General features: G+C 43.8%; 1 protein-coding gene across 2 annotated transcripts in view; it reads right to left on the bottom strand.

The window, feature by feature from the left end:
- Positions 1-13,393, bottom strand: part of PANK2 (pantothenate kinase 2) — a 148,617-nt gene that overhangs the window by 120,916 nt on the left and 14,308 nt on the right. Inside the window, exons 2-4 of one of the 2 annotated variants that reach the window (XM_087394129.1) lie at positions 10,351-10,575; positions 1,571-1,629; positions 1,314-1,430 (exon numbers count right to left, since the gene is read on the bottom strand). In XM_087394129.1, the coding sequence (XP_087250255.1) occupies positions 1,314-1,430; positions 1,571-1,629; positions 10,351-10,575 (401 nt within the window). Of the gene's footprint in view, positions 1-1,313; positions 1,431-1,570; positions 1,630-10,338; positions 10,576-13,393 lie in introns of both variants that reach the window. The other variant, XM_087394128.1, reaches the window with a different exon arrangement.

Raw genomic sequence — 13,393 nt, forward strand, 5'->3', positions numbered from 1 at the left:
TAATCCTTTGCCACTGGCATCTGCCTCCACAATGAAAGTACGTGAGAAATCAGGGCATACCAACACAGGAGCACGAGTCATCCAACAGGTCATCTATCTTGGGGATTGGAAACCTATTCTTGATGGTGACCTTATTCAAGTCTCTGTAGTCAATGCACATACGGTAAGAACCGTCCTTGAGGCCTAGTTAGAGGCCCTTTAGGTGGAAAATGTGGAGGGACTATATAAGTCTCCATCCACCCACTACTATGCACTTTTTGATGTGACATCTAATCCTATCTACTCTCCCTTCCTCCTTCCTGCCTACGCTCACTCACTCTCTCTCTCTCTTCCCTACTCCCTCTCAATCTCTCCAACCTCATTCTCTCTCTCCTACCCTTCCTCTCCCTCTTCCCCTCTCTCTCTCTCCCCCTTCTGCTCCTCTATCCCCCTTTCTCCAAATCTGTCCCTACCTCCTTCTCTACATAGAACACCTCAAACAATGAGGATCTACAATCCCACGTTTGCCCAAAGTGACTCCCACTGAAAAAACAAACACCACACATCTCCAAAGAAACAATCTTTGCTTTATAGGTAGCTTACTTCTCCATACTACTTTGAGATTTGACTTCCACCATGAAAGAGATTTGTGCAGATGCCAAAGGGTATTCCCATGCTGCACACATGAAGTCACACACATGAAGCTCCGAGTCACCTACATGCCTCTTCCAGTCCCACCAGTCTGCCTTAATTGTGGGCAGACAGTCAGCCTCCCATGCTGACGTGGGTGGCCTAGTGGCCTACCCCAAATAAACCCTAACAAGGAATATGATCTACTGCCTATGTGATGCCCACATGGCAGCCTCACCCCTTCCCAACTACAGGTTCACCTACCCACATGCATGGTGAGGGGTCAAACCCCTAAGCTCTCCTCATTTGGGGGCTCACAGGTGGGGCATTGACCCTACATCTCGACACACATAACATTCGAGTCACAAGAGATAACTTCTTGAGAAACTTGTTCCCATAAAGTTTGCATAAAGCTCAAGTGCAGTCTTATCCCTTGCAAACATAATCAAGTTTTTAAATGCAAAATAGAAGTTTTCCAGCCATACCTTTTACAAAAAAGTAGCCCACTTTGCCTGGAAATAAGGACAAGAAACCTAGGAACAAACAGTGCTCACCAAGTTCTGTATATTTTAAAAATCATGAACTCATAACAGAAACTGCTGACCAGGTTTTTCGTGTTCAAAAATATAAAACTCGTTAATTAGAAAAATTAAAAGCAGCAACAAACTATGGACCAATTCACAGAAGGAAGGGCATGCACTCACCCTCAACAAAAAGTTGGCCCCTGCAACAAGGCAATCCATTTCATCTTCCTTATCTAGGGTCACTCCAAGTTTCTCTTTAAGAAGATCAGCATATTTGAATGCCCCACCACCTGTGGCCTTGTCAAACAATGGTAAACAATCAGCACAAATCTGCGATCATAAAGGCATGGCTCTAACACTTTCAAAGAGGAAATTTGTACAAATTCCATGATGCTGTTGTTCAAAACACTAGATACAACACTAAAATAATTTTGTACCTTAATGTTTGGTCCTTCATAGGAATGTTGATCCACCTCTTCCTTATATAGATCATGACCTGCCAAATGCGTGTTATTTAGCAAACTCCAATGCATTTCAGTTGGCAGTTAACAAAAGAATCAAACCATCACCAAACTGCTGTAGGACGTAGAAGAGGCTGCCAAATGTTAACCCTCACACACTCACATTAAACATTGAATACCTCTGAAGGAACCAGGTCCCATGCATAAATATGTTGTCAGCCTGAGGACTGTCGCATGTGCACACAATCCATCATTTGAGCACTTAATGACCACATTGTTCCAGCTTATATCTTGCTGGTTTGATAATTCTCTTCAATACATTTACAATCCATGATTTCCCTCTTTACCAGCCACTTCGTGTTTTTCTAAGCTCTTATCACTGTAGTTGCCTTGGAGAATATCAGAGGTAGCTAATGCTTTGATAGTGTTACAATGAGAATGTTAACAGTACTAGCTGAGATAGTTCAAATTGCGCCTGTGCTCAAAGAATGGTGCACTTCCCTGCCATCGAGCATTTATTTTACCTAATCATATGTGAAGCATTTGGAGTGGAGATAAGAGAACTCTACCAATACCGAAGGAAGGAACAATCTAACCCCTTAGTGAATGATGCTAGCTGAAACTCTCTTTACATGCAACTAGAAACATAATAGTGTTGTGCTCCCCTTTCCTTATGAGCTGCAAAAAAGGAGGAGCCATCCCAAGCAAAACCTTGCTGAGTAAACCAAGTCCTAAGTTTATAACAAACAGCTCCAATACCAAATATGTCAGGGCCCTCACTACACAAACCTAAAAGAATGAACTGATATAGAGGGAAGCAAAAGCCAGAATTTAGCTTTTTTATCCCTACAAGCTAGCCCCAGAGGCTAGATACAACATGATGTGCTCAAATATGGCATCCACAAGCTAGAATGCACATTCCACTCTCACGTGAATCAAATGCACATGAACTAACATGATGCCACCTTAATATGGAAGGTTTGGTAAATCTATAATTTGCGATGGATGTTAAAAAATTACCCAACAGAGGGTACGCACAGCGGAAGACTTATAGTAATGCCCAAGAGCTCACACAGTGTGCGTGTGGGGTGTGGAATCACAAACTTCTTTACTTAATGTGCATCACATAGATTAGATGTGCAGACTCATCAATAGACAATGAACCAGCCAGATAGAGAAACCACCAAAATATATTTCCGTCCAAAACTATGGACACAATACAAAAGATATAGATCCAGGGTCCCACCAATGGTGTAGTCCTCTGATCTTACCACAAGGTCCTTCTCCTATCAGCCAGTTATCTCTAGACTTGAGCCCATGTGCTCCACCTCGAGCGTAAGTAGACTTTTCGTCCAAAGATCTCAGCACCTTACTGCCCTAGTAGGCAGCCTAGGCTTCAGCCCCAAGTGAGCTCAGTCTGCAGCAACTCTGGCCCTGCTTTGCCTCCTGGATGTAGGCCCAAAGATCAGACTTCTGCTGCTCCTATGTTTGCTGACTTGCTGGATGAATTGTGAGGCATCAAGACTCTCCTTTTATAGGCCTAGGGGCCTGTCAAAAAAACTGACCAGCCTGCCCTAATCTGACCGACCAGACTGTGGCTGGTCCAGCCCTTTAAGGGCTCACAACCCGGGGCTTTTGGCCCCACACTTCTAGGGCCTTTGGCCCTCCAATCTAGGCAAGGGCCCAGCCCTATATAAGCTTGCCTGGCCAACTTGTGTGGGCTATAAATATGCCCCCCAGGGTCAGTCCCTTCCAGCCCTCCTTGCTGCTGCCTCTGGACACCTGGGTGCCCACTCTCCAGCCCTAAACCAGGGCCTCCAAACAGTCCCAAAACCTGCTCCACATCTGTGCTTATCCATCCTGCACATCCTGCCATCGTTACGCCTCTACCAGGCTCTTCTCCAGTAGTGTACAGAGCCGTACACCCTGCAGATGTCAGCGCCATGTGATCGCCTCCTATTCTGGGTCCCTTGTGCTGGCTACTGCTTCGCCTTTTGCTGCTGCAGATCATCCTAGCTCTGGGTCTATCCATGGTCTTTGATGTGAGGTGCTGCCCATGTGGCAGCCCCCTCTCTTTCTCCTCTCTTGGGCACATCCTGCCCTAGGTCTCCCTCCCCCACGCTCTCCTCATTTGGGGGCTTACAAATGGGGAGGTGACCTTTCCAACAATGGAAGCATAAACATGGTTACGGATCAACTAACCCAGAAAACAGGAATGCTACTCAAACACCAAGAGAAAATATGCCAAAGGCCATACAAAACATAAGGCCCTTACTAGGTCTCGGTTTGCTGCCCATGATTTGGCTCATGGTGCGATCAATGCCGTAAGTGTCGGAGAAGCCTACATATTGTGCATTAGGACTGTGAGAACATGGTTAGCTCTCTTGTGTGTGCACCAAGACTAGTTCTTCTCTAAAGAATAAGCATAGGACAAAAGTGATGGAAGCTCAATGCAACTGCAAGTTATCTTCCAATAAATGTCCTCTCAATTCACGGTGGATCTATGGATCAATGCCAATCAACTACCGTACATACTCATGTTGCTCTTCACCGACGACTGCCTTTGGAAAGGTGTACGCATTCTCAAATGTAGTGGTGGTCGATGTCAATGTGCTTCATCCAAGCATGAAACACAATACCAGTCTTAGTCATACTATCTAGTTAAGTATGGTTCTTGAGCTCTACAAGATGCCGATCACCTCAATTCTTGGAGCATAGTTTCCACAAGCATTGAAATGTCTCAAAGCTTTTGGGTTTTGAATGTATTTCAAGATATTTCAAAGCACAATAGGGTGTTTCGTTTCCTGTAATGTTTTAAGGCACATATACAAACATACCCCCTCTCCCCTCTCTCTCTCTCTCTCTCTAGAAGATCAAGAAGATTGGATGAGAATACACAACAGAGAAGGTGTTCAAATTGTAGGATATGCTCCACTATTGCTTATTTACACAGATGATGTAGACTTCTTTGCAAAGAGCAAGCAGAAAATGCAAGCACATTTGGATGCACTGGGGGACCTCTGCAAACACTCAAGAATGCAAGTCAACATAACCAAGACAAAAGTCATGGTGATTGGGACTCGCAATAAACAAATTGATGTCACTTTCAAAGAGGAGCTTTTGAAAACACTCAACTCATATAAATAAATATAGGCTGGAATTTACTGACGACTAGAAGTGGAGTTCATGTGTAGAAAGAAGAATCTTGGGGTATTTGAAAGCTTTGTACAGCTTCCAAAATAACTGCAAGAACGAACACCTTTGGAATTCGGAAATGAGAAAGTTTCTATACACTATGCTTGTGCAAACAATGATCCTTTATGGGTGTCCAACATGGGCTCCCGGGCTCTCTAGGACCTACTAGAAGAGAATAACAACTTTACATAAAAGATTTCTCATGGGGGGATTGGGGGTTAAGGCTCAGACACCCTACCCCATCCTTCTAGCTGAGACGGGCATTGAAATGAAAGCATTATGCCAATTCATGGCTTACCTCAACAAAGTTGAGAAGATGAACACCAGAAGGATACCTCACAAGGCATTGGAAGCCACACAAACCACAGGATGGCACCAAGATGGGATGAAATGGATGGAACTACGGGGTATAACAGCTATTGATATACCAGAGGATGCATGTGAGATCAGCGAGTTAGTGACACTAAAGATGCTACAAAAATTATGACAAGACTCAAGGGCCAAAAATGCAGTTCTACAAACAGGTAATTATCCAATCGACACCTATGAAATCATAGTAGGCTCGAAACGCATTTCAGGACTGCCCAAAACGTGTGAAACATTTTGGAAACGTTTTGGGGATGAAACCCACGTTTTGGGCCACCCAAAAAACCCCAAAGTGTCAAAAGCCCCAAAATTGCATCATTTTTTGGGAAAACAGCATCACGCCATGTTTCGCCGTCATACGAACTCTCTGCGCATCAAATCGCCGTACGATCCGTCAAATTGTCGATTGAAGGATTCCGTACACCGTACGCGCCTCGTAGACCCCGTCCATCTGTACAGCCTCGTACGGCACAGTCCGTGCAGTCTGTACAGAACAGGCTGTACGACTTGGCTGTGCAAGTGCTCTGTACAGCAGCTGCATCTCGATTCTCCCTCCACCTAGTTCTTGCTGCTTGCAACCTGCCAGCCTGGTAAGTTCAAGCTACCTAGTGATGCATCCACTTGAAATCCTTTACACTTCCTGCATCAAGGCCTTTTTTTTTCTGATTTTGCAGCCAGCAAGATGCCTCATGATGTGCTATGGGATAATGTTGTTTTGGAGTCCACGTATGGTGGATCAGGTGCTCGAAAATGGAAGTGCAAGTTGTGTAACAAGCCGTATACTCGTAGTGGAACCAAGCGGAATGCACATTTCTCTCACACCTTAGGCTTTGGTGTTGGTCCGTGTAAGCCGGTTACTGAAGAGATTTTCAACTAACTAAAAGGGTGGACGTCCAAGGTAACAGGAATCCCCATCCATGAACTCCTGAATTGGGAATCCATTCAAATAATGCAGTATTCAAGAGATCTCGCACAAATACAGAGGACTTGGAGGGAGGGGAGAAGAGGCTAGTAATGTTGTTGATATTGGTGATAGTTCAAGCACAGATCTCGAGCCAAGAGGACTATTATGCATGTTTATAAGCAAGGGCATTTGAAGACATGGATGCAAAAAGCTGCCATGAATAAGGCAGCTAGTCAGTTAGCAAAGTTCCTCATTCAGTGTGGGATGTCTTTTAACATTGTGCGCACACCTGCTTGGAAAAAGGCCATAAGATCAATCTCACACATAGGTTGTGAGTGGGATGGCCCCTCTTATCACACCTTGTGCACATCACACCTTCACAAGGAAAAGGAGTCTTTGGAGAGGGAGCTGCAACCACTAAAGGGTACTTGGAAGAAGTATGGGTGCACATAATGGGATACAAAATACCTTGGGGAAGACAAATCAATGTTTAAAAGGCATCTAATATGCAAAATGAGAACCAGCTCACATGATCTAGAAAGAAAGAAAGTTTATTAAAGTCTACTAAAGACCGATGGGTCTATGAGACTAATAGAAAACCTGATGCAATGAGCAAAAAGGGTGGAGCTACTAAATGAGCATCCTAACCCATGCTAGAAAGCTATGTAAGACATAGTCAATGTCATCATCATCAATATCACCATAGCCATACTCCTCACTAACATCATCATCATCCTAGCAGATATAGCCTAACCCAATACAATACGGCACACACACTGCATGAGATGTCAAAGTAGGCCTCATGACCGGCTAGGCTGTGTAGGCATAAAGCCCATGATAGATCGTTGTCTGATATGGACGTGCAGTCTGTCGTGACCTCAGTCTAGCGACGGCTCTACCCCTGACAAGCGCCATAGTGACCCCTGTGGCCATGCCCCGGGTCTAAACATGGATGAGATGTCAAGTAGTGTGATATGTACGTCTATCCTCTGTTGAATGTGTCGCGTCTCGGTCTTGGGTCTTTGCCTCACCAACTATCCATGCAGTATGCTCTGGCGAAAGAACTTCATGATCACACTTTGAGGTGGAGAAGGGAAAGAGGGCAAGATGTAGGGTCCCAAGAGAAGAAAGAATATGCAAAATTTGCCACATTGGGGAGGTGGAAAATGAGCAGCATGTACTTCTAAGATGTTGGGCCTATGCACACACCTCAGAGAAAGATATGATGACAACAAAGACAACCTAAAAAATCTGTTAGAGCTGAATCAACTACAAAGCTACAAAGTTGTCTAAAAGAAGTTTTGGGAATAGCACAACAAGGTACTTGGGCTGGCACACATACTAGCTCAACAAGTAGTAACTACAAAGCAAGTCTAGAGTATTTTCTTTCATCATATGTAAAAGATCACTATTTGTTGATAGTTATCACCGGTCCCCTGCATCTTGAAGGGTCTCAACAGTACTTTAATATAGTCATATCGTCTCTCTCTCAAGAGTACTTCGGCTGGCACACATACTAGCTCAACAAGTAGTAACTACAAAGCAAGTCTAGAGTATTTTCTTTCACCAGATGTAAAAGATCACTATTTGTTGATAGTGATCAACGGTCCCTTGCATCTTGAAGGGTCTCAAGAATACTTTAATATAGCATATCATTTCTCTCTCTCTCTCTCTCTCTCTCTCTCTCTCTCTCTCTAGGATCCACTTCTATCGCAACCATTGGCACACCCTAATCAATTAGGCGTGGTGGTTCTCCTCCTCGAGGCCCAAATGCATAGAGACAAATTATAGGAGCATAGAGAACACAAGAGGGTCCAGACCGTCCAGAGTCCAAAGGACAATCACAGACTTTTTCTCCAACGACCCAAGCCAGGAGAGTAGGGAGCTAGACGTAGCACAGTTAAAGTGCACGACTCGACAGACCCCCCTCGTATGGACACTCACACGAGGACCGCAAATATTTTCTCTCTACTCTTTGACGTGGGGAGACAGACCACTGAAGTGACAAAGGCACTTGTTAGACAACAAGCTTCCTCCCAGAGGCTACAAAGGAGGAGGGACCTGGACAATCTGGACAAGCCAATCGACAACAACGATTCATACTAATTTTTCCCCTCAAGGATGCTAGCCTTCACCAGTTCCTAAGCCATTCACAACTGAGACCATCTATCCTCAGCCGTCCAGTGCCATTAGTCCCACAGACGGACAGTCACCTAGATGGATAGCTGATTTGGAAGCCAACCAATGGCCTCCCATCGTCACCCTTTACATCTTGAACTTGTCTCTTTCGCCAACTTCTGGAGGATCACCAATGCCACAAATTCCACCCTCTCCATGGGCTCAAATATTCTCATGTATTGGTGTTTCTAGGGGCTAGACCCATCAAAGACTACAAAGACCAATTGGGCCGGAGTGGAGAAGCTTCAGGTTCTCTCACTTTCACGAATGATCCGTAGTAAGCCTTCAGTCACACATCAATTAGTCCTAGCTGAGTTCGGGGCATCCCCAGTATAGCTTGATGCAAAGTTCTAGCATATCATGTACCTCTACCGCGTCAGGAAGTATGGCTCTTGCACTGCAAGGCGACACAGGCTACCATGGTTGGACTAATCTTCATCCATGGCTTTGGCAATTGAGGGTGACCAGAGGTGTTGCTATGCACGTACATGCAAATGGTATGAGAGTCTGGGCATCCGCATAGACAAATTAGCCCCTTTTTAGTTCTGTATTGAGGCCCCCTCTGTCCCGCTCACATATCACGAGGTGAACCAGGTCATCATGGAGGATCTTTTACACTACACACACTCAGGACCTAGTTGGCACCTAGCGTCAATTGGATAATCTTGCCCGATCTTACCCTAAACCATGGCCCTTGTTAGGACCAAAATGTAAACCCATGTTGGGTCCCACATGAACCCTAGTGGGTCCAGGTGGTACCTAGTTCAAACCTCTAGAAGGGCCTAGAAAAGGTGGGCATTGCTTTTATGTAGATGACATCTGGAGCGGACGTGAAGTCCGTGGCCGATTCGCTAGCTTGAGTTGCGAAAGTTAGCAAAGTATTTGGTCATTGCAAAATATTAATGTTGCTTCCATTGACGGCAATTAATCACCCTCAAATGTTGAGGGAGGAACAGCTTTCACATATGCTCAGAGGTACTCCTTTATTATTATCATCTTTTGGAAAAATGACATTACGTGTCTATGTTTCTAGGAGGGTCATAGATTCGTCCAAATCCATGCCCATTTTGTTAGCCATACAGGCAGTTAGAGGTACTAGTTAGAGTACATTAGGGCAGGAATCTAGAGGCGAGATATAGAAAGTAAGTACGCTTATACACCATTACAACTTTGATTATATGGCAACTCCCGAGCCTCTTTTGTCACAACCATCACATCACCAGCACTCCTGCCGTGATGAGCAAGTAATATTTTGTAAGAGAACAACCCTGCAATGAACCAAAATTCAGTAAGCTTTTGAATATATTGCTAAAACTGGCCTTGGTATGATATCCCACGTTCATCATTTTAAAATTAGCCTGCATATCCTCGCGTATTTCCACTACCCAATGGAATAGCTTGATACTTCAACAACCAACAGCCCTGTTACCACCACTTTTTTTCAACCAAGTATGAAGAAGGGAAAGGTAGACATCTTCAAACAGATTGGAAATCTCAATTAAGAACAACCACCTTAGAGGAAAATGTGGATGATACCTGCAAAAAAATTATGCAAGCAATAATTTTCACACCTTTCTCTGAGCTCTATGCATCCATAAAAAAGACCTTTGTTTTTAGTTCATCCATCCTTTTGTAAGACTGATTGTGGGCTTCAGCCCTGTTCCAATGCAGTGAATAGGCCGAACACACTCAAGTAGAACTACCATAAATTACTGTTGAATGCCCACGTTTCCTAGCCTAGAGCTTCGCTAGGACATGCTGTATTTGCTTACATGTACATCCTATCCTTATTATATGCAATCATTCTTGTGGAGCCACCATGCACATCATTAAAAATGACAAAGAGCAAGGTTTACATAGTACAATTCACAGATACCACATGATTTGATGCTTAAAACAGAAACAAAATTGTTAACACTTTCAAGCATCTTTCAGCGTTCGCCCACAAAATCTCTGATTATTAAAATTCTGAACAAACTAAGAAACCTCATTCCACAATCCCATTGAATGCAAAAATTCTACTACTTGCATGGCCCAGACAAAGCAATTGCCTCTATTTTTGCCTACAAAAACAATAGTAGCAAGCAGAAGTAGTGAGTACCAGATACATTACACAAGTGAAGCTTCTTTGATTCAATAAAATCCAGACACTCATTGATTTTGCTGGTCTCGAATTTGACAAAATGGAGACGACCACCCAAAACGGGAAAATTGTGTCGCAATTTTGGAAGAAGAGTCTCCCTCTGTTGTTGTCCCAGTGAATTTGCTTTGTTTGTACAACTTGACCTCTTAGAACTATCAGAATGCCTTGAAAAATATACAAGCTTGATCAAGGACCCTGCATGGCAAATCAAATAAATTCAAGTTCTGAAATTAAAAAAGAGCTACGAATACCCAATTCAGTCATTTAAAGGAGTTACAGAAAAAATGTATATGCTTACGTGAAGTTAGACCGCTGGATGACATAACAAACCTGTGAGAGGTCTATTGCTTACAAAATACAATGACTACCCAGCATAATAATGAGCAGCAATAGACCTATGAATGTGCTAAACACGTATACTACTGAAGGACAAGGTCATATCAGCTCCACTCTCCAATCTAATTAAAGAATGGAAGAAAAGGTTACTTTATACAAAAAAAGCAGGAAAACAAAATTGCTACATTGAAATATCACACTAAAGGAACCGCTATCTAATCAAAGACGATGTAGCTCTACAGCCCTGAATTGAGCACCATGTGTAAAACTTCCGGGCCTTGATCAAAGGAGTTTCGCTCCGGTGCTACAATGGACCAGTACCACGAATAAACACTTGAGCACGAGGCATACACGCAAGCAAATGTTGGATTCAATTACAACAGGATCCACCAAACCAGATCCTTGCTTACACGAAGCTATCAAGGTGCTTCTCTCCGCTCCAACCTTGCCGGATGTACAGCAGCACCGAGGCTGCAAAATGGAGAGTGGCTGAGGATCCCGTGTGCCTCCTCAGAGACTCAAGGGATCCTTTGTACGCTCCCTCACGTTCGCCTCAACTCTTCTTAGCATCTTCTTAGCAAAGGCACTCATTGTGCGTCTACTAGCATGTCGCTCCAGCTCGTGGCCTCTTGCTCTTGCAGTGTGACTACCAGCATGCCACTCCTCATGGACTCTTAGCAAAGGCACTCGTCATGCATTCGTAGCACGTCGCTCCAGCTCATGGCCTCTTGCTCTTGCAGTGTGACCACTAGCATGCCACTCCTACTCTTCAATCTAGATTCCCACTAGGTTACACAGTTAAGTCCCACTCTCAATAAGTACCCAGTAGATACTTCCATCTAGTGAGTGTCACCTTCAAGCTCTTCTTCTCTCTGCCCCCTATCCATCAAACCAACCTCATCTGTCAAGCTACTACTCCTATCCACCATCATGGACTCAGTGGTGATATCAGTCTGTAACTGACACCTAGAATCTGTCCCAAAAGTTATGGAGATTACTCTTGATCTCCAACCAGTGAGGTCAACCCTGGAATCAATGCCCTGACTTGTCTACCGATTGTCAGTAGGTTGGTTTTTCTTTCTTCTTTCCACCCTGACTTACTCTTGCATCCTGTAAAAATCTCCACAGACGTAGCCATTTCACTGTAATAGAGTGTCTCCACCAAGCAGGTTCCTTCAACCACGAATTCGACAACTCCAATACGATAATTTCCAAGTAAACATCAATGAAGATTCCAAAGCACATCCTGCACCCGCCGTTTGCAGAATAGAACAGCGAAAAACAATTTTCAAGTAGAACTCCTAGGCGAAAAACGATTTCCAGGTAGGTCTTCCACTTGAAAATTCATTTGCAAAGATGATCATGGATGAGGCTAGGAAGAAGGAAGGAACACACAAGGGATTAGGAAGCACATTGTTCGCCGAAAGAAGAGCATAAGGAGCAAACTTGGAATTGCAATTTCAACCAGCAGGGTAATGTTCCAGTGCAGTGATTTCAACAAGAAGGAGAAAGATGTCAGAGATATCACTTGCAAGAGGAAGGAGGAGCAACATGGCACAGGCAGGGACTGACAAAATAAGAATTGGAGAGGACGAACAGATTACAAATTGGAAATTGCAATAGGATACTATGACAGATTCCATTGTTTTGGGCTTGGGCGTGAAGAAACAAGTGGGGTCAGCATTGGTGGGGCGGAAATGTGCATCTAAAAGAGCAACAAATATTAGGGTTAGAAACCTTAAATATCCTGCACATATTAGAATTCATCATATATAGCAGTGTAGGAGAAAGGGTATCTCAATACTCAAGGAAAAACTCTACAATGAGACCATCCCAGCCCGGAGACTTCCATTTGCCACAAGCAATAATTGCATCTCTCAACTCAGTCTCCCTGAAAGGTGTCTCGATCTACATGGCCTGTTCATGGGACACAATTTAGACACATGCCGCAAAATCTCCTGTCCAGACAACAGTACTTCTTATGACAGGAAATCAACATTCCCAAACTGTTTGGCATACTGACTCACACAGGCGCGGGCCAGTTGTGCTCATAATGTGGTCGAGTTGCCATTAGCATCTTTGACCCAACAAATGTTTCCACATTTTTATGATGCAAGCTTTTGAAAATTTATTTAGACGAGCAGCCCTTATCCAAAAGAGATCTTTGCCTGGACTTGGTTTTCTCATTCTGAATTTTTCATGTGATCATTGCATTGTAAGAGATGCCTAGCCTGACAAAGACAAGCACCCTCAGCAGGAGATAAATCCCTCAAGTGACTAAGTTTTGTCAAGACCTTGCCAACATACTCCCTACGGTGGTGTAATTATTGCTTGCCATATTGACGAATGAAATACTGCATACAAGTAATGAATGCAGTCCATGCATATTCATATCTTTGCACTCATACTGCCAATAACTGTTATTTACAATAAGAAAGCCTTTGGTTAGGCAGCTATCATGCTGTATGTCCTGAATAGACAACATTAACCAAAGCGGAGAATGATCCAAGTGCGCATGTCCATAGTCCACCCACATATGGCAAGTGAATGATCATCTTGGTGCACATTAACCATATACCAACGATCTAGGCGTGCCCAAATAGGATGACCGTACATTGTGCTGACAAGTGTAACCAGGCATCAAGGCCCATGTTTCTTTACATTTGTTTGCAACATT

The sequence above is a fragment of the Dipteris shenzhenensis genome, chromosome 23, assembly GCF_047967505.1.
Source record: "Dipteris shenzhenensis isolate YYH24624 ecotype China chromosome 23, Dip_SZ_1.0, whole genome shotgun sequence".
Taxonomy (NCBI): domain Eukaryota; kingdom Viridiplantae; phylum Streptophyta; class Polypodiopsida; order Gleicheniales; family Dipteridaceae; genus Dipteris; species Dipteris shenzhenensis.